The sequence below is a fragment of the Leiobunum rupestre genome, chromosome 11 (assembly GCF_980474605.1).
Source record: "Leiobunum rupestre chromosome 11, qqLeiRupe1.1.hap1, whole genome shotgun sequence".
Taxonomy (NCBI): domain Eukaryota; kingdom Metazoa; phylum Arthropoda; class Arachnida; order Opiliones; family Sclerosomatidae; genus Leiobunum; species Leiobunum rupestre.
This window is the reverse complement of record NC_143394.1, coordinates 14931703-14956474: the sequence shown is the minus strand read 5'-3', so window position 1 is coordinate 14956474 and position 24772 is coordinate 14931703. Positions and strand designations below refer to the sequence as shown.

Genomic DNA, 24772 nt, shown 5'->3' with positions numbered 1-24772 from the left:
GCGCGGGAGCTTTCGGCGGATCGATAGAGATTGCGCAGTGTTTCCCCTAACGGGGAAAATGGGGAAAGGAAGCTCGGGAAAAAGGGGCAGAGAGAAAACTCGGAGAATAGAGCCAACAGCTGGTTGTTGCGTCTGAAACGGACCCGGACCCTCTCCTCTCTCTCTCTCTCTCTCTCTCTCTCTCTCTCTCTCTCTCTCTCTCTCTCTCTCAAAGAGTCCGAGCTGACACTCGCGGGCCATTGATTGGTGTAACGCGGGACCCGCGAGAGGTAACGGGACAAGTTCTGACCCATCGCGCTATCTCCATCGTCTTCGCAACGCCCTTACGCCGCTCGAGTACTCTGTCCGTAAAGTTTGACCGCGTGCTATCCACGGCCGAAACTTGGTCGTCTTGTCATCCACTCGACAATTTTAGACGCGCTCGTAACGCGGCTATATGCGGACTGTCAGAGGACTTCGAACTGATTGCCGTTGCGATCTCTCGGACAATTTCGATACTTGAAGAATTTATTGTCTCGAACACTGCAGGGCGTTAAGTGGGCTTTTTCGTTCCGTAACCGCAGCACATTGGGAAGCCCTCTTTACCCTAGGGTGAAAAGGGGCCACTGACGTCGTCCAGGGATGAAATTGAAAAAGTGGCCCAGTGCCGGCATCCTACTTCTCTTCTCCATCATTAAGGAGGCCGTTTTAGCCGAATCAGGTAAAAATTGTTTTTGGAAAATTTCAATTATTAGTTATTGTAAAATATGGTTATAGACAAAATTGACTAAATCAATTTATGAGTACAAATTAAATATTTAACTACATTACGTAATTGGAATTTGGGGAATAACTTACAATTAATATAATAATCACTTAAAACTAATAAAATTTATTTTAATTAATTTTAATAAGTTTTCTAAAAAGCTATGTTAATCGCTATGTATTATGTTCGTAATTATATAAATATCCATACATTCTATTTGACACTTGATTTTAATTAATTTAGATTTTAAGTAAATAAATTAGCTATTACAATTTAATTTCCCAAAATCCGCTTTCGCGTGGAATTAGATATTAAAATCATACGGGCCATTCAAAAATCGGTAACAGGATTAAACTACGTTTATAATTAAAATTGTGACATGGTCGAACTAGATCTTGAAATTGCTAAAGGCAATTTCCGGGATAACGGTGCACGACGACGGGGGTATTGGCGCGCGGAAGAAAAGACTAAACTCAGGCAATTTTTATGGGAAAGTCAAATGAAAAATTTCTGGTAATTAAACAAAGAGCTTCAAAGAGAGGAGAGACTAGTAAAGTGGATTTCATCGCTTAATTTTTTCCCAGGAATTTGACTGAGGAAATTTAATTTTGCCATCGCCCACTTTTCCTTCAAACATTTACGCAAATGCCCCGAGAGGATTCAGTTAAGAATTGTTTATCCGCCAGAAAGGAATAAAAAAATTTAATTAAGTCGGACGAATTAAATTTCCTATTCGAACTGCCTTCGGGGCAAAGACGCGCGCCTCTGCTTGGACAACGCGTAATCAAGGTTGGCCGTTACTGAGTTACTTTTCGACTTTTTTTAAATATTTCATTTTGGAATATATTGTAAGCTTTTTTCATAGATAATTTAATTTGAGTTTTAAAACTGATCAGGTAATCAATGCAAAAATATGCTAATTGAAGTATATTTGAAAAAAACAATTTTTAAATTTTGGTAAAAAATAAAGTTGATAAATTAAGTTAACAACAATGAACAAAATGTGATTTTAAAAATCGTAGAAAATATTTTCTGTTTCGGTTGAAAAGGAAGCATTTTTTTCTCAACTTGGTTACACAATACAGTTTCAGATTTTGTTTCGTGAAACCAGTTCACGCGCTTTAAGGACAATGCGATTGATTTCCCACGTTCATCGACGACAATTTCTTATTTTTCTTATTATTCTTATAAAATGCCTCTAATACTACGATATTTATTTCTTTATAAAGGTTATATTTCCGTTTGTAAAATGATTAGATTTAAATAAATAACACTAATACTTGGTCGTAAAAACCGGCTGTTCTCCGAAACTTGAACAATAAAAACCTTAAAGTGCGTAACACGTTTTGGAAAGGTTTTTCTCGTAGAAACTCGGTTTTCTGGCCAATAACGTGGTAGGGAAATGTGGGCTCATGTGCTTAAGTTAATGGAATCGGTTACAATGTATTTTGCCCCGCACCGTGACCGTCTTGTTCGCGTATTTTTACTTATTCACAGAAATCGCGCTATCTCACGAAAAAAGCCCAGTGGCTAAAATATGAATTAGCGGAATTATTAAAGTGACGTTGTTGTAGCTCCCATCTTTGCAAGACTAATATTGACAGTAAAGGAGAAAACCTTTTTGGGAACGTAGCACGCAAATAAAGAAAGTAGTTAACGTTGCAATGCAAACGGTAAATTCATCTATTAGGGCAAAAGGTCACGAAAGTCACAAAGGTCGAAGTAAAACTAGACGGCTCTCGTCGGCTTTAATTTTCTACGGAATTTTCAATGACGTTGAAGTTCTAAAGCAAAACATTTTAAGCTTCAAACATTTTAAATTAGTAAAATCCAGCGTTTGCACAACGAGATAAAAAGCATGGGCCAGGGAGACTGTTTTATCTAAAGTCTTAATAACACGAGCCAATATTTTTAGTCAACTTTGTTGGTGAGCGCAGTTTTCGAGATTTGGCGCGTTAACCCGCGAAGAAAATTATTACTAATTCTTTCAGAAACAATGTCAATTTACATTAAGTAAAAAATTTAAATTAATTTTATCACTTATTTTGCGTAATCAAAGGACGTGTACAAAAATTATTACGTTCAAATCATTGAGTTGGGAATATTAATCTAGAGGTCCAATCAAAATGTCGGATTTCAGTATTTCGCGAAACACGTTTTTAAAAAATAAGAATACGGCCGTCGGCTCCCAAATGACGAGCAATCTTTATCATTCTACCCGTGGCGCCGTCTATCTCTCAATGGTTCGTTCAAATAAGACGCGTTTTCCGGCAAAAATATTTTTATTTTAAATAGTGGATGGCGCCACGGGTCATATGATAACGTTTTCCCCTCATTTTAGAGGAGACGGCACATTCGTAATTTTCAAAAACTTGTTTCGCGGGGAGCAGATTTGATTAGTTTTAGATTAATATTCCCAACTCAATGGTTCAAATATTTGAAGCTAAGGCTGGGTGGTAAAAATCCGCTGTTCTTAAAAACTTGAGCAATAAAAGCTTTGTGTGGTCAACACATTATTGAAAGTTTTTTTCTATTCGCATGAAGCAGCTCGATCTGGTTGCGACTCGTGTTAGGCAAAATTGTTTTTCAAAAATATTGGCTTCTGTGAATAGGCCAGGCCGTACGGTTAATCGATTTAGTGAATACAGACTGCGTAGTCTTGTCATATATTTATATTTGACCTTAAAAAGCGGAATTTATAAATTATATCACGATTTAAAATGGTAATCCCCTGGAAGAGATGAACATATTCCTTTGAGAAACGAAAAAATATTTGTGGACCATTAAAAAGTCTTGAATACTTTACATGGAGTATTTACTAAATAATGGTCTTGTTTAAAAAGATATGCTTATTAGGTACTCCTTTTCTTCTCTACGCATTTGAAATCGTTTGAGGTTTTAAAAATCGATAACTTGGAAAATATTACTTTTTTATTATTTTAAATAAAAAAGCCCTAAATATAAAGGTTTAATTCCATAACATATTTAAAACATAGGATATTTAAAAATAAAAAGGATTAAATATAAATATGTAAAAACATATTTAATGAAATTAAAGAAGTAAGCTAACCCCAATTTAGGAATTGAACTAAAAATATCTCCATTAAAAAATGCATCATTCTTGTTTTAAAAGTGTATATTTCGCTTAAATATATTTTTCAACTTACATAAATTCATAAAATTATATTTTTAATGAGCAATTAGTTTTAAGAAAAAGTTAAATGTTTAATAATTAAATTAATGGTTGAAAAAACGTTTATTTAGTATTCACATTAGTTTTTGGAAACAATTTATTAATATTCAGTTTTGAAAATAAACCCTAAAACCAATCAAACAGGATTATTTATTTTTGTCCTTAGCTATTAAAAGTAATTTAAAATAATTCAGCATTAAAATTGGTTTTTGAGAAAAAAAAATTATATTTATGCATTATATTCAAATTAGTTTTCGTGAAAAAAATTATATTTATTCAGTATATTCAAATTACGATTTCCGAAAAATTTATATTTATTTGATTTTCAAAATGGGTTTAGAAAAAAAAACTTATTTTTATTCCGTATTGAATTTATTTTTTGAAAATAATTTATTTTTATTCAATGTTTAACTAAACCCGAATATTTTTTAAAGAGGTCTAAAACAAAACGTATGTTTCTTTCGAATGTCACTTTTAAGAAATAGTTCTTCAACCTTTGTAGAATTATCAGCTTATTTATGTATAGATCTACCTTCACTGCTGCCGTTAAGATTAAAGAAGAAAACAGCAAGCACCCGTAGGAATTTATAGTTTAGTCTAAATAGAAAAAATCGTTTCGTGGGTTCGTGTATACCTAAAAGGCATAAAGCTCGCTCCCAAAATAGGTAAGGAGTACGGGATTTTCAGCTGCGGGCGCGGGAGGCAAAGCGTTAAGAGCGACCGTTTATTTTATATAAGTGAAAGACATCGGAATTCAATTTCGTGTTCCTTGGACCCGCCGTTTACGCCGGGGATCCGTCGCGAGTTCTACCTCACAGTGAACGAACGACTCCCTCTACCCACTCTGTTGCTTTTCCGCGATCTAAAAAGTCAATAAACCATAGACCTGATATTTTTTAGAGCTTCATCTAGGCAAAAATGGACTTTCGCGTGTGAAATGCCACCCGTCCCTTGTCATTCCTTAACGGCACCAACGCCGCCGCTCGTTACTACGTTCTTCCAGAATCCGTAGTCACTACGATCGTCAAAAGCAGGCTGCAATAAGGTATATTTGAAAGCGGGAAAAAATATAAGCTCTGTATTAAAAACAAGCCCATAAAAGGGAGAGGCTTACTAGTATAGACTGAATTTAGGCTTCAAAAAAAGGAAAATCTTAGCCTTAAGGAGATACGACCTCTATAGAACAGTAAAAACTCTATATAACCTAGTGTTTCTACCCGGAAATACTGGTTTAAGATAACCCCAAAGCCACGAAAACAATCTAAGAAAAAAACTAAATAAAAATAATTTACGATAAGGCCTAAAAAAGAGAACAACAACAACGCCAATAAAGAATTTTTATCGAAACAGAAGGCGGTACAGCGTAGCTAATTTATAGCCAACTGGAAAAAAAGGTCGACTTTAAATGTAAATAAACTACCCAATAAAAGACGAGGCAAATCTTTCTTTTGTCCTTTAGCCGATTTTTTTATCACGCTCCCGAAAAAATTGATTTTGTAGCGAAATGTGTCGAGTAGAAACACTGACCTATAAAAAACGGGACGAAAACTGGGTTGTATCTTGTCCTTTATCCACGCCATCTAGCGTATTTTCCTTTTGTTCCGAGGGACACGTCTCCTAAAGCCCGCTTGATTCTTTTATCCCTTTATACTCGCGTCATTTCTGCGGGATGCAATTGTTTTTACTAGCTCCGGTCTTTCGCGTCAAGTCGCGTCCTCGTTCGTCTTGACAGGCCCGAGCAGGATCGGGCGAGCCGAACTGGGCCCCAACGAAACGGGAGCAGTCGCGTTGCTTAAAGGGCGACTGCCACGGACCGTTCCTTTCAAGATTTATCAGCTTATGTAAGCGACAAGAACAAGGAACCACGGGTTTTAAAGGCGCTTTAGAACTCATCCATTTTATCCCTAGAATAAACGTTGCGTGTTTAACAGTTATCTTTTACATACGTGACCTTCGGATAAAATGCAATTCGGTTTAGATGCGGCGGTATTAATAATTATGACGTGTTTCATCACTTTAATATCTTGATTATTTATACTTTAGGAACGAATGACCGTTGTAGGAGGAATTATTTTAGATTGATTCTTGTATCCGCCTGCACATTGATGTGTACAACTGTTTCTCAAATTCAAAATAAATATAAAAATAATTTCGTTGATTCGAATATATTAAAAATATATTGATAAACGTATATTTAAGAAATATTCGTGGATTACAAATAAAATATTTTAAATTAATAAAGGTTCGGTATCCACATTTACCAATAATTTACCGATAAAAAGATACGATCATTTCACTAAAATAAGAATTTACTTTAGTAGAAACCAAATTTGAGATAGAAATTACATTCCTTAAGGAATTCCTACAAAATATTTTTTTTATTTAATTTAAGAAAAAATAACTCTCTACAATAAAGTTGAATAAGAAAGTTTCAAGTCAAATTTAGTTACGAGGGCGCTCGTTTCTTAAAGGCACGTAGTGGTGGGTAAGAAAAAGGTAGAGTTGCCAGATGTACCAGGGGCGTAGGAACCAGGGGGGGGGGGCAATGCTCCTCCCTAGAATTTTGCTGGGAGGGGCCACTAATGTTATTGCCCCCTCCAACTTTTTGGTCTGTTGAAATCTTCAAAAGGCTCAAATGCTCATTTTAAACGCATATAAAGCTTATAGAACCACAACTGTGTTTAATTTTCAGTCTTTTCCCACCAATTCACATAAAAGTAAAAATTACACATGCACTTTTAAAAATTTAAAACCATTCTTTAGACCCCTTTTCGTTTCTCTTTGCCCCCTCCAACTTCTAGAACGTTCCTACGCCCCTGAGATGTACGATCCGGATCGTATTTGTACGATAATTGAACCCGCGGTACGATATACGATCCCAATGCTGGATCGTACGGCAAAAATACGATCTTACGATAAAATACGATCCGTTTAATAAATGTTTTCTTTAGAGCGGAAACCTACATACATCTCTAAATATTGAATTTTTAGCAAAGGTTATCTCCCAGATTCCAGACTTGCAATTTTGAAAACGCTTTTGCGGTTTCATGGGGGACGTGATAAATGTCGACACGAATCGGAAATATTTTATCACCTGTTTTTTCGTAAAAAAAAGTGAGCTAAATTATACGACATAATAGGTTTAACAAACCGTTTCTTATTTTTTTAATATCTAGGGGGCTAAAATGACTTGTTTTCAGCCATACGATCCTAATTAATCTAGAACGATCCAAATCGAAACTACGATAATCCAGCGCTTGGACTCGGGCCACCCTGGAAAAAGGTACAAATAAACTAGAGCTTCCAATAGATGGAAATTGATTTCAACAAGAACCTTAAAATATAAGCAAAAGAAATATAGTATTAAATATTAAACAATATTGGAGTATTATTTTTCATAATAGAGACGATTGAATAAGAGAAAAAGCATAACGTAGAAGATCAATTTAAGTTCAATTCAAACATAATTCGATAGGCAATAAAAATACGCGGAACAATTTCCTTTCATATGTTCGGTATGCAGTACACGCGAGTACGACCAAACAAAATAGAAATAGGCAAATCTACAAATCGCATGACAGGATTTTTGCTGTTCAATAATGTATCGGATAGGCTCGTTGATTCCCAATTTTCTACGGTAAATAACCGGCACACGAATCGGTAACTAGAAAATAATCCTTTCTTGTCTTTCCGCACGTAACGTAGTGGTTCAGGCAGATCTGGTGTCTGTTTCTCATACTCTTGTTTTATAACGTAGCGAGAAAAAGCATAATCCGATTTGATCAGATAATAATATGTTAATTGATTTGCTTTTTATTTTGAAAATTCGTTAATCCGCTTATAATTTTGGAGTCATGTTACGCTCTCTTTGCAGTAAGTAATGAAAAATATTTGGAAAAGCGACTTTTTATTTAGCATTATATCACGTAACTTTTACTTTCTGATCTGATCCCTCGGATAAAACATTGAATTTAAACATCGATAGTGGATTTTAGAGGATCGGTAAAAAGCCTGGTTTTTAGCCCCCGTAAACTAATCACACTAAGGGAGTCGGCCAAGGTTATTTGAAAAAAAACAAGTCTCGCTAAGAGTGGACGATACTGTTCGAAAAAAGAAAACAGATAAACACGAAGTACATTTTTACGCCAAAAGGTGTTTTTTCACCATTTTTATAGATTAAATATGATATACTGAACATCAGTTGATAGTTTTTATTGAATAAAAAAACCAAAATTAAAAATCACTAAAATATAAAGCGCAAAAAATTACGAAACAATATCAACCGCATTAGATTGTCATTTGGAAATTTTAAGATCACGTGGTACAAACGACCTTGCAAGACTCCCTCGGAGTCTCTCGAGCTGATTGATACGCGGGGAGAAATAAAATGCACTGTGGAAGGCTATCGAAAACCTGTCCCCTTAATTTACTGTCCATGCTTTAAATCCGGTTAAAGAAACTAAGAATGAATTTAAATTTTTGTGTTCTTAGTTAATCTTAGCCTGTTATATGAAACTTTTATGTTAAATGATCTGCATTTTAATTTAAAATTCCTTTAATCAAACAGCTATCTGCTACTGATTTTAGAAATACATTATTACGTTCTCTTATCAAGTAACAAAAAGTTCGATTTTTAAAAAACAATTATGTCATGTAAACGTAACATTTAGTTTTTGATCTGATATCTTGGATAAAAAACAAAATAAATTCAGTTTTAGAAAACGAACTAATTTAGAATTTTACGTTTTTAGTAAATTGATTGTGACCCAGCTAAATGTTATCTGCAAAAGTTTAAAAAAATGGTTAATCTGATTCTGATGCAGTTGACAAAATCTGTGGTATCAGAAAAAAAAAAGATAACCTACAGCGGTGGGAAGCGCAAGTCTAACCGACTACGTTTTTCTAATTTATATACCTCGCGAGTCCGCAGTTAGTTCGTATTTAGAAATGGGTACGTGACGATATAAAAACGCGGTAAAAAATTACGGTTTTACCCTTGTTTGTCAAATAGCAAATGGCACAGAAAGAACAGGTTTGAAATGGCTTTTACCTGTTGCCTGAAAACAAAAAGAAAAAACACTTTTTTTGTTTGGCTATTAACAAAGGAATGGCGATTTGCGGACTTACATAACCTCTCGACTCGCTACATCGATTTTCATAATATTTATACCGAGCACGTTAGCCGTTTTAAGAGAGCGTCGTACGCGAGACTCGTGCAGAACGTGCGCATTCCGAGATTGGATCATGGACTCCGGAGTTCGTACGAGTGAAAATGAATGTTTTGGGCGGGCAGAAAACTCATATTCAGTTTACAATAAAAAATAAATTGTGTTTTGGAAAAAAAATTATATTGATATTTTATTTCGATAAATTTTGCTGTCGAAAATTTCAATATTCTATTATGATCGAAAATTTAATATAAAAATTATGTAACGGTCGAATATTTTTTTTTATAAAATTGTACTATTTTATTTAAAAATTTTATTGTGATCTAAATATTTATTTAGCAATCTGTTATGACTGAAAATATTATATTACATTTATTTTACGGTCGAAAATTTAATTTAAAATGGTTGAAAGTTTTCATTGAAATTTCTATAATGATAAAAAATAAGGTAAAAATTAGTCACCTATAAATATGGGTAATATGTCAAAGTATATTGCATCCAGTATTCCGGTATTTAGGTATAAATAGTAAAGGTTGGGTAATACTATTTGACTCCGTGGAACAAGAAAGAATGTCGGAAAAAAATCTTGTTCTTTTTCAACAAACACGACCGTATATTTGGGGGTCTTTTAGTCGTACGAGGGGGTGACCATTTGTAACCCCCTTAAATGGAGGCAGTCTAAGAAGGAATTCTTTCCATATTGCCGGCGGCGTCTTGCCAAAGTGACCATGCCATATTTCGTGTTGTGTCATAAAATTAGGCGACTGGGCCAGGCGCTATCCTTTCAAATAGCTCTCCCTTTCCAGTTTTTCCTGAATGGGGTTTTTGCGCCCCTAACGGAACTATTTTCCCTCGGCTTAGAAATTCTCGAAGAGGGAAGTTCTATGGCGATTGTTAAGGCCGTTGGTCAAACGCTAAACGTTAATTACGTTAGACATTTTCGTCGTCGCACGAGCGCCGCTGACCAATCTTTATTTGCGTTACATAAATGTTAATTATTCTATTTGCATTATGTTACCGCCTCTAGCAAGTATCTACGTATCAATGGTACAGGGTTTGGGGAACACGCTTTGCTTAAGATTAAATTATTAGAAAGGTTAGTGAGCTTAAGAACCTTTATCCAGAACGTGTAGCAGCGGAGCGAAAACACTTTTTTTAGAATGGACATAACCTCTATTAAGTTTGTTCATTAACTTGTGTACAGAGATTCCATACGTCTATCCGTTTCGTGATAAGGCTTCGACTAATTTCAAACAGTGGTGGGCACGCTCAGCTTACTTGAGGCATTTTATCTCTTTGATGGAAATTGACGGATAAATTATTGTTTTAAAAATATTGAAACTGAAATAAGATGAGCGCTAAAAGCGAGGAGCGGTAATTCTTCTAAAAAAGTGGCAAATGAAATGAGAGCTGATTTGTCCTCTCAAATGAGCGCTATAAATAAGAGCTGATTATTTACAAAAAAACTCAAAACGAGAGGAACGCCAATTCCACCTCTCAACGCTTAAAGAGACGACTGCTAATTCGTCTCAACCTCTCAATTGTACGCAAAATCATAAACTTTTAGACAGTAAAAATCTTGTAATTTCTGTAATAGGTTCTGGGGTTTTGAGGTAGGGTAGCTGTTGTATTCCTTTAACGAACCTTTTCCTTCAATTTTGTGTTGGCAAATAATTTGGGCTGGTCTAACATAGCTGCGTTGAAGTATTTAAAAAATAATAAGTTAATACTATATTCGTGTCACCGGTTCCGGAATCGAAATTTTAGACTTTTTACTCTAATAATAATCAGCTAGGCTAAAACCTATCTAAATATCATTATTAGCCTGTCACACGAATAGAGGAGCTCTAAACTTGACATTTAAGCAGCCGACAATAACTTTAGAGACAGTTCTGGCGCCAAGGTAGGCGAACACGTCCTAGGTCCTTTATTACTAAACGATGAATACGTTCACTAGTTTATCTGATTTATAGTATTATCGTTGCAATTACAGAAACGAAATAGTAAGTCTAAAACGAGTCTGTCTATATTTCTGTCCAAACAGTGTACTTCTTCGTCATATACTCTACTTCACGCAATAAACGAAAGAGAAAACTAAAACTTGGCCGAAACTTAGCGGAGCTATAAGCAGACAACAGGAAAAGATAAAAATATAGTGTCAACTAAACCAGTTTTTCCGAATCTAATTTTATCGGAATTTGCATTTGCTCCATGATCTTTAATTTATCATTTGGAGGCTTCAATAGTTGACCGTGTAGAGTAACTATCATCACCAAGTTTGATAGAATAATAATAATGTTTATTAAGATTACGAAATATGTGTACATTTTTTGGGACAAAATTAGCGTCTTTTAAACCCCACTACATGTGCGTAACACTTGTGCGTAGTGGAGTGTTTATTTTCTAGCGTTTTTTCTATCAAGGGTCTTGGAAAATTTTAGTTCTATGGGACAAGAGTTAAATTTACGCAAATGTTATTACAGACAGTTGTTAATTTCAACATCATGGTTCAAAATCCATTGAACCATTTTTTTTAAAAAACATTAGAGTTACATTCAACTTATAAGTACATTGCTTGTTTTTACGTTTTCGGCAGTTTAAAATTCATCACATACGGTAGTCGAGTGTTTTTACAGCTCTTGAAATATTTGTTATGATATTTTTGACAAATAGCTGTTTCAACGTCATTACCCTTATATTGGCATACGCAGCATTGTTAGAAGAACCGTATGGCAAGTTTAAACAGGTTTTTATAAGTCTATTTTGTGTCGTAATGAGTGAGTCTAAAACAGTTTTATTTACACAACCCCATGTCATAATTCCATAAGAAATTAGTGATTGTACCAAGGCTAAATAAACTGTTCGTAAGAGATTTAGATTTAGTACACGGCGTAGTAATCGGAAATTATACAAAAGATATCGAATATTTTTACATAGACTTTTAACACGTATTTCCCATTTTATTTCATGATCTAATAAAATTGCAAGGTATTTCACGTTTAGGACACCATCAATTAGTTTACAATGAACGCGTAAATTATTAATATTTATACACGTATGATTACAATGTAGTCTTAGACCATCCAGCGATATATCCCCCTTCGACTGCCAAAAGCAACGTATTTAGTCTTTTGTGTATTTAAACTTAAAAGGTTTTTATTTAGCCAATAATACACCCGGGCCAATCCATAAGTAGCTTTGATAAAACCTCATACTGTAAAAAGTGAGCGCTTATAGACCCAGAACAAGCTAAAATAATTACCTTTTCAGGTGCAAGGCTTATTGTCTCATTTTATTTCGTAAATGCCTAACGAACATCTTACCAAAAATTAGTTTAATATGAAAATAACACAGACTTTTAATAATGATTTCAATAAATGTTAAGGAATTTAAAAGGTAACCATCAAACGTTTTGCTAATTTTCAATTGTTTGGGTCCCTCTTGGGTAGCATTTGGGCCTACCCAGGCTACACCTCTGATCACGAGTACATTTCTTCTCCTGATAAACTGAGACCACCATCTCTACAGGTGATAAAATTAAAATAATTTTGGTCTTTTGGTGCAAGCAATACAAGGGTTTTTCTTTCGATGCGACGCTTACTTTAAAGTGAAATATAAGTCTTAATCAAAAGTGCACCTTTATTAAACGAATTAAAATTTAATAGATATTTTTGAATTTTATTTTAAAATATTTACGACGCACTTTTAAACTAAACCGTAGTTTTCGCCTGGAATTATTACTAGTAATTTTAAATATTAAAAATACACTTAATTTGGGACGAAATAGGTACGCTTGAAAGCGGTTCAAACATACAGGCTTACAAAGGATCCCTAATTTCTAATTTATAATCATTCGTAAAATAACCGCGGAAAGAACGAGCGAAATTGGGTAAATACGAGCAGCCTTTATATATTTCTAAAGGGGAAAAATCCTCGAATTCCGAAAAATAAAACCATTTACCCTTAAGCAGCTTTACGTGACAACAAGCGCGGAATAATCTGATTAAAATTCGAAACCCCGATATCATCAAAAGAAATTCTTACATTTACAAACCTCGATACCCAAAGCGGCGCCAATAGTGCCATCTAGATGTCGAATAAGTTAATTAAACGAGGCAAGGCCACTTTTGGCCCAACGCCGAAAGACGACGGTATTAGTATCTCGTTTGATTTTTCTAAAAGATCTTCCGAAGTAAGGGCACCCTCCTCTTTAGACTCCAGATTTATTACGTATCTTGATGATTAATTTCTCCGACACGTGAATATTTTTCAGCTCAGTCCCCTTCTCGCTCTGCCACCTTCCACGCGAAACTTCGATAACCCGCACCCGACGGTTCACCACCCATCCCCCGAAAGGCATCACGAAGCACGAATTTCATAATTATGAAACTATACCGAGTCTCTCTCTGGCGTCGGCCAACGAAATTGGAAAACCTCCGGCGAAAGGCGAAGAAGGCTGACGACGAGAAAGTGGTTGTTGGGGTGGTGGGAAAAGGGGTGATACGAGAGGAGAGAAACGTAGCTTTTGAAATTCTTTTCACATTAACGGACCAGTTGGCGTGATCCCGTAGATTAGGATGGAAAGGGAGCTTAACGGTTATGGCCACGCCGAGAGGAAATTGAAACAGTCATTTCGGATTCGCGACTCTAACGCTCGCAAATATCGTTGAGGATTGACGTGATTGTTCGCGCTCAATTATACGACAATGAACGACTCAAAAAATACGCTCACACATATTTTTATCAAACTCGCGATATTATTCAAATCAGACGTTCATTTAATATGCCTCTCAATTTTGCTAAATTTTAATTACAAAATGAAATTACGCGGGAAGAAATTAAATTTAAATTTCCTCAGGTAACAAAACGTTTTAACCTTGAGTACAATGACCTTTCTCAGGGCCGTGTTTTGGCCTAGGCAAAATAGGCAATTGCCTAGAGCCCGTATCTTTCGAAGCGCCCAGTTTCGATTATTAGGTTTATTTTCAGTTATGTATGCTCATAAAATCTGATTCAATATGCGTTGAAAATTTAAACAGAATACCGAAAATGCTTTAATCTAAACAGACTCTAAACCCAGACTCATGGGTCCCGTATTATCTTAAAATCCATTAAGTGCGCGGGTACTTCCTTAATGAACTATATACCAAAGAGATGCAAATCCGCCTAATTTCCCAACAGATATGGTCGGTCTGTCAGTCACAAATCAGAAAGGGAATTGTTCAACAATTCCATAAATTATAACAATTTAATTGACCAATTTGTTGAAACAAAAGTTAAATGAATAATTTTAAAGTTTAAAATTTTTTTGTAATTTAAATTATTTTAACAAAACTTCTATTAAGGTATTACTACTATAATTCATACCTATACTCAGAAAATAAAATATAAGTATAAGGGCCTTGTTTGAAGACCATGCCAATGGCCCGGAAATCTACTAACACGGCCCTGGTCAGGGATAGTTTTCACTTGGGGCCAAAAATTATCGTTAGCCCTAGTACAATATTACACGTTGACGCTCATCGTCGCGTTTTTTCCCTTGTGAAAACCAGCCCTTAGACTAGCTACCCTAACCATATTTTATTTATATGATGAAATGTGTAAGTATCCCTTACTTCAAGTTCATTGAAGTAGCTGCAGTTGAACATTTTTAAACTTCATTTTCACTAAGGCAAACGGGGAGGGTCTAGATTAAGCGTCGCGACGTTGTCAACCCCCCTGTTTTTCCCTAGAGACGGTATCTACGTCTCGCTGTCTCGGTGGGGGGGGGGGGGGGGGGGGGCGGTTGGCTATGCGCCGCCCGTTATCATCCCCTTTTCTCACTTTCGTACCTTGGAGCGAGAAAGAGAAAATTTTCGAGATTTATCTGCGAGGAGTAGACGTAACGTGTAGGGAATATGCCTCTAACACGAAAGCTATTTGCGACCGAAACGAGTCTAGTTGGCGTAATGGCGCTAGCTTCTCCGAGGTAGCGCCTAGCTATGATCTAGCGTCTGCTACAGTCAAATTAAAAAGTCATAAGAACGTTTTTTTAAATAAATTTAAAGCACACGATGTAAAAATTACACCAATATCATATATTACAAAGTCAAATTTGCCAATGAGGAAAAACTAATAGCGTCTGGTTTAGCCGCTACCTATCTCGGTTTCAATGGCGAACCAAAGAGGGCGTAGCGATAGTTTTCGGTCACGAATAGGTAGCTACGAATCATTAAAATCTCGGCTGGTTCACGCTAAAAAATAGTAAACGGCAATTTTGAATTTTTTTACTTAGTAGTAAATTCCTGAACTACTGGAAAAATTTCTAATCGCCCAAAACCTTTCTGGAAGAGTTATACCTGTAAATACCGCTTACGTTACTGCAAGAAATAATCGTTTATTCCCATTCGACCGAAATCCCATTCGACCGAAAGAATTTTAAAATGTAGCCCAATTGGCGGGGTGATTTGGTATTTTATTTATAAGGTATGTACTATCGAAGATCCATGTTTAGATTAGGTTAGGTTAGGTTAGGTAAGAGTTAGTTAAGTTTACTATTTCAGTTTTGGTTCAGTTACTTTTCTTGACTAGGTGAAGATAAAAATATAATTCATGCTCATTCCAAAAGCCTATTTATATAGCAGCGTTCGGTCGAATGGGACACATAAAAGCGTTCGGTAGAATGGGACACATAAAAACCGCACGTTTCGGCGGAATTCGGTCGAATGGGACACCTCAAAAACCGCCTTCGGTCGAATGGGACTAAAGCGAAATAATAGTTATCAAAATAAAGAAACTGAACTAACTCAAATTTAATAAAATGGCTTTACTAGATTTGGCCATGGCATAGCCGATCTGATACTATTCGTGTGACGTCCAGTTATAAGAAATGTAACTTATTAATTGGACATTTCCTATATTGAGTCACTGTAAATCACTGCGGTTTTTGTCGTCATCTTGTCTACGTCTAGATGACGTCTGTGGAAAGGAATTCTCATTGAAACAAACTAATGAATTTGCCCAACTCAGCGAATAAGTTCACGTAGAAGTAGCATCAGCGGGGGTTCTTGCGGGCCTTTGCAACACGCCGCAGCCCTCTGGCGGAGATAAGCGGCCATTTAAATCGTCCGAATGACAGTATTATTAAATATGGCCTCGCGGGGCCTCGACAATAATAGCTTCTAATGAGCTCTATTAAGGCTCGTTGCGCGCCAAAGCCGCCAGGGCGCGCTTGTGTCTCGCATCGAGGGTAATAGAGGGCAAACTGATGCCGCGCGCCATTCTCGGTGGTGCTGTTGCCGCTCGTTTAATTGATCACTGGCTTTATAATAGTTTCGCCAAGCCACACAAAGTTACCGGCGTTTTGTAGCGCCCTCTGCCGCTGCCCTTTCGTACTATCGAGACACAGCGACAGAGAAGAGGCATCTATCCACCTTCGCCGGCAACTGACGTAAAGCTATTAATGGCTTTAGCGGATGTATATATATAAACTAAGTTTGGGACCCATTGTATAAAGGCCCCCGATCTCTCTCTCTCTCCCTCTAGTGGGCGTGATCAAGCACGTATCGCTTTACGAGCTAGGCCTTGGCGAAAACCAAGCCGCGTGTTTTTCCTCGACGCCTAACTAACAAGCCCCGCGAGATTAATTCAACGCGACGTTTCTCTTCCGGCCGCGCGTTCCGTAGATACCTCAGAACTCGTGACGGGGAAAAAAACAACGCAAACAAAATAAGGTTGCTTCTCGGTTGATGTTTGCGATGCTCGGCTGTATAGAGGTCATGGATAGGGGTATCTGGATTGCATATATCTTGATTAGCGACGCGTGAATTGAAATGCCGGGGAATCTAATATTATAATTATAATAAGAGCAAGTATATCATAATAAGACCGCATGTAGAGGTACCAAAATACTTTTATCTTGATTTATTTTAGCGTAGAAATATTCGGATATTTTTCATCGAATATGTAAGAATTATATTCATATGCTTTTAACACAAATTACGTAACGAAAAGTAACAATAGGTCTTTCTATAAATTAACGTGGCTTTCTTGTTTACTGCCCCCCCCCCCCTTCTACAATGCTTCTCCAGCTCCCCCACTGAAGAGAGCTAATGAATTCGTCCATAGGTTTGAATGCACAATCTCAAGAATAATTTGCACAGTCGCAGCGAATTTATGGAAAGACCTATACAGTATATAGTGATTTCAGTATCACGTGACACGACGTCACCTATGCTTTTTCAAATAGATAAAAAATCCCGCACAAAATGGCGGCCATAGCCAAAGCAACGAACTGAAACTACTCTATAGGAAAGACCCAATCCCTTAAAATGCGTCACAAATACGCTAGCCCTCCTTCATCATAACAGCACCAATCAAATTCTTTAATTTTTCCAGCTCTATATCAGAAGATTGTGCGGAAAACTGGTAAAATTTAAACCCCAATGTAGTCCTTAAATTATCTTAAACACTAAGAAAAATTTAGTGAATTCAGTAGCAATAAAAATATTTAATTTAAAATTTCCAATATTCGGTTCAAAGTGAGTGGGTGAAAATTTCCTTCCTACTATTTTCAGCTAAGCAAATAATATCCAAGGAACCACATAGGCTTAAGTCAACTAGTGACTTGTGAAGCCAAATAACCGGTGGTCGGGTTAAATTGCCTAGGAGGGTGGTGACGCGAGCCAACAGCTCCCAACACATACTATTAACCTCAACAAGTTTTTATGGAAAGGGAAACCGAAGAGCTCGGTTAAAAACCTCTCTAACCAGCATAATAATACATAAAACACACAAGTTCGTCACATTGGTATTGAAATTTTACATATGTCCTAGACTTTATGTTAATTTCCGTATTAAAACTGTTATGGAATTAATCCAAATTTATTATACTAATTTTATTATGGGTTAATTTAAGTTATAATAAATTGGTGAAATGTAAAGGGTGGAATTTTATATAAAAGAGTTAGGTCACTGTAATATATATATATATATATAATTATATAGGTAGAGTAGATATAATACAATTTAAAGGGGTTCCAAAGTTCGGTGGCAAAAAAAAAAAGAAAATTGGGCATGCTTTTCATTCCCTCCAACCCCTCACAAGTGGTAAATTTCGCACTTTACTGACTTTACACAATTTTGCCACCGAACTTTGGAGCCACTTTAAAAGCTCAGTACGACTAATCCTACGCATTAAAACATAGATAAAGTAAAAGAAAGGCCACTATTGCGTAGTACTGACTTCAATATTTTATTTACAAAAATTCACAACTAGTTTCGATAACCGTTCGGTTTCATTATCAGGTGTGCTTTGGTGAGCTATTTACAAATTAAAAGAGAGCAAACCATTTTTGGCCACTAGAAGGCTTACATCAATTTTGATTCCAAAGTGCTGCAAAAAAAACTACCGGGATCTTCATCTCTATTATAAATTATATTTAGAATTCCATATTTCTAAATTTCCAGAGATTCTCTTAAATTTAATTTAAAGTAATTATCCAATTTACGTATAATTTTGCTTTCATCAAATAATATGGAGTGGCTTGGGTTATTGACAAGATGTTCCGCGAGGGCAGAACAATTATTTTTTTAGTTTTTTACGTCGTTTTTATGTTCATTTAGTCTAAATTTAAAGTTTCGCTTTGTTTGTCCGATATATATTCCTTTAAATAATACGAGTAATTGTCATAAAATTCATCAAGGCAGCGGCATTTTGTGGTTTTATTAATGCAAATTTTAATTTTAATGAACTAGATTTCCACGCGTCGTCTCATCCTACCCGGTCTGAGAATATTTCAAATGTAGGTATTAAACTCACTTCCCTTATGTCCTAATTTCGGCCGCTCCGTCGTCTTAAATAAATAAATAAATAAATAAATAAATACATAATCAGATAAACTAATACGCAAGGCACCCACCTTAAGCCAGGCGCTCACTGCTCTTCGTAACGTCTCCGTCCTACCTTCCACAAGCCTTTGCTTCGTAACGGAGACAATGCCTTGTGGAAGGCAGGAAGGATACGAAACGGAGAGCCAGTGGGCGCCTAGCCTTAGGCCTAAGTCATCGAGCTGCTTTTAAAGCTATTCATTTAGGTGGCTGGGTACTATTTCACGAGGAGGGTGTTGGCAAGCCCTTCAAGCCACGCGAGCCAACAGCTCCCTTCGTTAACTATTACCGTTAACCTCAACAAGCTTTTATGGAAAGGAGAAACCGAAGAGCCCGAGGGAAAACCGCTTTAACCAGTGGGGAGCGAACTTGCAACCTACGTAGAAGGAGTTGTTCGTAGTTTTGACTCAGTGCCACTAGCTGGGATCGAACTCGGCTCCTTTTGCTGCGATAGTGATAATCACTCGAAGACCCCACTTAATTGAAGATGCAGTGATGACGTAGGGATTAGGAAAGAGAGTCTTCGCAAGACGAGAGTTTTGGAATCGACCTATTCTTAATAAGAAATATTTAAAGTTGCGCCAGACATCATGATAGTATCATCAGTAGCGGCGCTAAGGTTTTTTCACAGGTGGGCTAATTATTTTGTGGCCCCTAAGAATTTTGTGGCCCTTACAACTTTAGTGAGCCCTTATAAATTTTCCAGGAAGCGAGAAGAGCAAGATCGTTTTATTGTTGCGGCTCTCGTCGCGTTTACTGGACCCCCTATGACCTTGTATCCGACCTGGAGGGGACACGTGCATGCCCGGGGTATTTCCCTAACTTCCCTTTCTTTTCTTTCTATTGTCCATTCAACTTTCTCTCAATTTCCGCTCCCTTCCTCCCGAATCTATCTGTTTATGGTCTACTATCTTATAGAGTAAACAAATTGATTTTAAAAGTTTTTTTTAGAAAAACTTTTCTTGGCAATAAAACAAATTTCTAGAGATAAAGAATATTCATAAATTAAAATATGTGGCCTCTTAATTATAAATATGTGGCCCTTTTAATATAAATATGTGGCCCCTCTCAGAAATGCAGGGGGACTAAAGCCCACTTCAGCCTACCCTTAGCGCCGCTACTGAGTATCATGCTAACAGAACTTAATTATTTTACAAATGTACAGTGATGACCTTACTGTTGTGTGTTTTTTTAATTGTATTAATTTTTCATCGCAAATAAATCACGTGTATACTACCTGGAAACGTTACCCGTGGTTTAATGCCAGACTTATAAATTTTAAATCTGGGTATTTTACGACATACGAACGTAGGTACGCTCACGCAAATATATAGATTATTATTCGGCGAGCCCCTACCGTCGCATTTTACATAATTGACCAGAGTCGTATAAATATTCAAGAGCACTCAATTAGAGGAAGGAGATAATTCAAAACGCTTATGAAAGTACAATTGCGGTTGTCTCTTAATTGACTTTAGCTAGGCCGTAATACAATTACTTAGCGGACTCGCTCGATATATTTCTTGACCCTCGCGAGTCCCGCGGCACGTTAATTTGTCAAATTCTCGCTCGACTACTCGTGCGTTTTCGTTTAGAACAAACAAAAATGTCGGATCGGAATAGTTTTGATGGCGTCAAATAGTTTCGGCTACTTTCTTACGCCAAAAGAGAACGTTGTCCACCTAATGAGTTTACTCGGTTGTACGTCACCCGTGTTTTTTTGGGTTACGCTGCTACTCATTTATAAGCATTACCGGAAAATTACCATCTTTGATAAATCGGTTTGGGTTTGATTTTCCAAACGGGGGTTTACGAACACAAGCGCCATCTAGAAAAGGAAATAGGAAGAAGTAAAAAAAACACGGCTTGGCGCGAAATAAATCCGCTCAGCTGCCTATAATAAAAATGGGGAAAGGGGTAAATATAACGCTCCGGAATCTGGGGGTATTAATGTTTTCAAATATAAAAGCCGCATTGACAAATGGCGGCGGTTAATGGGGGGAAAAAGCCAGCTCCGGAAAACAATTTACGTCCCGCGCGCGAAGCGCCCCACCGCGGCTAAGACGGAAAGGATTCCGGCGGGATGTTCGTAGCGAAGGGAACATTCTAGCTGATTTACATTTTTGAATAGGCGAATAGCGCACCTTCACGGATTTCCCGGGGCTGGCCAATTAATCGGCGCTCCCGAAAGAGAAGACGCCAGGGTATAGAAATTGCGCGGATTCCTCGAGCTTTTCTCCGGAGCTAAATTATTAATGATCCAAAGCGGGATGCTTCGGAAAAGAGGTGTCCGAGGCTTAGTCACGCGCCGATGAACGAATCCGGCCTTTGGATTTGGCACGGATATTTTCGCGGTGAAGGGAGGATCGCGGCCAAATGGAAATTAACTTGGCCCGCTTCCGAGCGTGAAATCTAGATGGCTCTGGCCGTCGCTATTATTTAACATTTCGCCACCTGAACCCAACATTATCATTCGAGGATTTTCGGAGACGGTTACGAGAGGCCGCCCCATACCTTCCGGAACCGAGTTAAAGAGCGCCAAGGACGGTGAGGGACTGAAGGCTCGTCTACGTTTCCAAGGGGACGCCGTAGTTCGTTTTCCATTCGTTAGGGGGGGTTTCTAGCCGAACCTCGTCGCGCTTGTCTTGGCCGGATTTTGTCCTAACGAGGATAGTTCGGAGATTTGCGCGGAGACAAATCTGTTTCGGACTTCATCGTTAATAAAGGTTTCGCCAAAATCGAGTCGTAATTAATGGACGTACTTCGTCGTGTCGCCGGCCGAACGCGCGCGGACGATTAAAAATTTGCCGCACCACTGATTTCATATTTTACAGCTCGTCAAATCCCAGAGGCTAAGTTTGCCCCGCGGTCTACTATAACGGCACAATTTAAACCGGCGAAATGAACATCCTACCGATTCTCTAGCCGAGTTATTTTAAGAGCGAAATAGCTTAGTGGATAAATGACGAATCCGCTCTAACTGCCGTTGCGCCACTAGTTTACTGGCGTAACGATATCGCATCTTCGTAGTCGAAAAATCGTATTTCGAAGAATTTCTATCCAATTTTAATGACTTAGGATTACCAGAAATGTTAAGTTATTAAGAACCACGGCTATGGACTGCATTGCAAAGAGTGATAAAATCATAGATATAAGAAATGTATATAAAGGTCTAGATAAATTTCGGAGCGTCTAAGCCTAACATAAAATACGGAATTGACACCTAGCAGACACCGAGGAAGGCACGTGATCAAGAGCGCGAGCTCTCTTAGCATTTTAGTACTAACAAGGAGAGTACCCGAGTTGTTTATTGCCGATTTAGTTCAAAGTCGGCCGTAATGTAGACCTATATGAGAAATGAAATTTCCCAAAAGGAGACGTTGCACTACCCATTCGATTTGCCATGGTAACCAAAAATGTTTTTGACCACTTACAACCAAAATAAGATTTTTTCCTTATTTTACCCAAAATTTGTTACAAATTTACCCGAAAAATTTTTCAATTTACCCAAACTTGATGAAATTTACCTAAATGTGCTCCAAATTACACATTTCGTGATTTTCTAAAATTTTCAAAATTTTCGTAGCTAGGACCCTGTGAAACCGAGAAAATCCCATGCTTTTTTAAATGGAGATTTTATTGTTTCAAGTGATCAAAAACATTTTCGGTTGCCATAGCAAATCGAATGGGTAGTGCAACGTCTCCTTTTGGGAAATTTCATATTTCATATAGGTCTACATTACGCCCGACTTTGAACAAAATCGGCAATAAACACCTCGGGTACTCTCCTTGTAAGTGCTTGACCTTTCCGCAGGCCGTAGTCTTTAGACACCATCTGTTGGTGACTTTTAGTATAATTTTTAAGCAGGAGACAATGGCTCTCGTGACGATAGCACGAGCTTTCTTACCGATAGATAGAGCCTTATAACGATAGCCTGCAGAAATTACGCGTTTCTGCTAGCGGTCACCTCCCTTTGAAACATTTTATCTAGACCTTTATATACGTTTCCTATATCTATGGATAAAATACGCGTAGGTAGAATTGTCCATAATGAAAATGGATAAAAAAGCTAAACCCGAAACAAATTTGAAGAAATTTAAAAACTTAGAAATAACTCCTACCAAAAGGTCGTCGAGCAAACATAAAGACGCGAATCTCGGAACAAATAGATCTTCGACAAAGAAACTAAATAAAACTAACTAAAATAACCAGAAATTCCAACTAAATCTATTGTTTGAATTTCTGACTGTATTAGTTAGTTTTATTTAGTTTTATTTAGCTTTTTAAGTCGAAGATCTGTTTGTTCCGAGATTCGCGTCGTTTTGTTTGCTCGAAGACCTATTGGTACGAGCTATTTCTAAGTTTTTAAATTTCTTCAAATTTGTTTAGGGTTTAGCTTTTTTGTTCCTTTTCATTATGGACTATTCTACCTATTCGCGTATTTTATCACTCTTTGGATTAACAGAGAGTTTTTCGTACTAAGCATTAAGTTTATTTATTATCTTAGTTTAATTATTCCTCGGAAGATGAAATGGTTATCATAATTAACGTAACAAATAATAAGTATAACAATTAGCAGAAATTATCACTGAATTGATTTTTAGAGTTTATATGCTTAATCGAATTTTATTTCAGCACACAATATATTTATTCATATTTATGGATAACTAGCTGGGGTACCCGGTATTTCCTGTGAAAATATGCCTATTTGTATTATAAGGCATAGTACCTCTTCTTATGAAAATGTTAACACCGACACATTCAACACGAAAATAGAACGCTGAAATAACTGTCTCTTTTGGCTAAGATCAAAGTGTAGTATCTTGTATATAGCGGATATACCGAATTGTTAAATTAATTCAATGAATTAAAGTTGTTTTGCCGACCGTAACCGTCGAAAACCACAGTCAGGGTACCATGAAATAGTATACCAAATGTGGTCGACGTAAGTTGAAAACTGTAGATTCCTACAGCGGACAAACATATACAAACATTCATCTTTATATATTAGATGACTATGTTGAGTACAAGCTCTTTCATCATTGGTTCCAACAAATTTCACCATGACGTTCAGGAATCGTTTCAACATAGTTATTCTCATATATTTATCCCAAGGATGAAAATTACTACTAACAAGGAGGCATCCCGAAGTGTAACCCACCGATTTTGTTCAAACTCGGGGGATTGGTAGACGTTCATGTACGATGAAAAACCCTAAAGGGAATTTATTCAATGGGCAACCGTTTTGCCATGGCAACGAAAAATGTTCTTGACAACATCAAATGGAAATTTTCCCATTGAAAATAACATGGGATTCTGACCGATTCCTAGGGCCCCCTGTGAAAAATTTCAACAAATTTCAAAATTTCGAAAATGCCAAAAAAATAAAAAATAAATAAAAATTGACAATAAAAACATCAAAATTGATCAACTTTTGATCCATTTGAGGTCAAAATCCCATGTTATTTTCAATGGGAAAATTTAATATTTTGTAATGTCAAAAACATTTTTCGTTGCCATGGCAAAACGGTTGCCCATTGAATAAATTCCCTTTAGGATTTTTCAAGTTACATGAACGTCTACCAAAACCCCGAGTTTGAACAAAATCTGTGGGTTACACTTCGGGATGTCTCCTTGTCAGTTCGGTCGCAAGTCATAGTCGGAAATTTTCAGTATTTAAAAATGGTCCGATAAGAAAAGTTAGCATTAAAACACTAGAAAGTGCCATACCTATTATAATATGTTACTTATGCGCTCATTTTTCTTTGAAAAGATAGGAAATTAGAAAACGCCATCTA

The 24772-nt window shown here is 36.8% G+C and overlaps 1 protein-coding gene across 3 annotated transcripts in view; it reads left to right on the top strand.

The window, feature by feature from the left end:
- Positions 1 to 317: 317 nt before the first annotated feature.
- LOC149921409 (lachesin-like) overlaps positions 318 to 24772 on the top strand; it is a 79648-nt gene continuing 55193 nt past the window's right edge. For all 3 annotated transcript variants that reach the window (XM_090163119.1, XM_090163120.1, XM_090163118.1), the window contains exon 1: positions 318 to 700. In XM_090163119.1, the coding sequence (XP_090019245.1) occupies positions 622 to 700 (79 nt within the window). In that variant the 5' untranslated portion in view covers positions 318 to 621. The remainder of the gene's footprint in view (positions 701 to 24772) is intronic.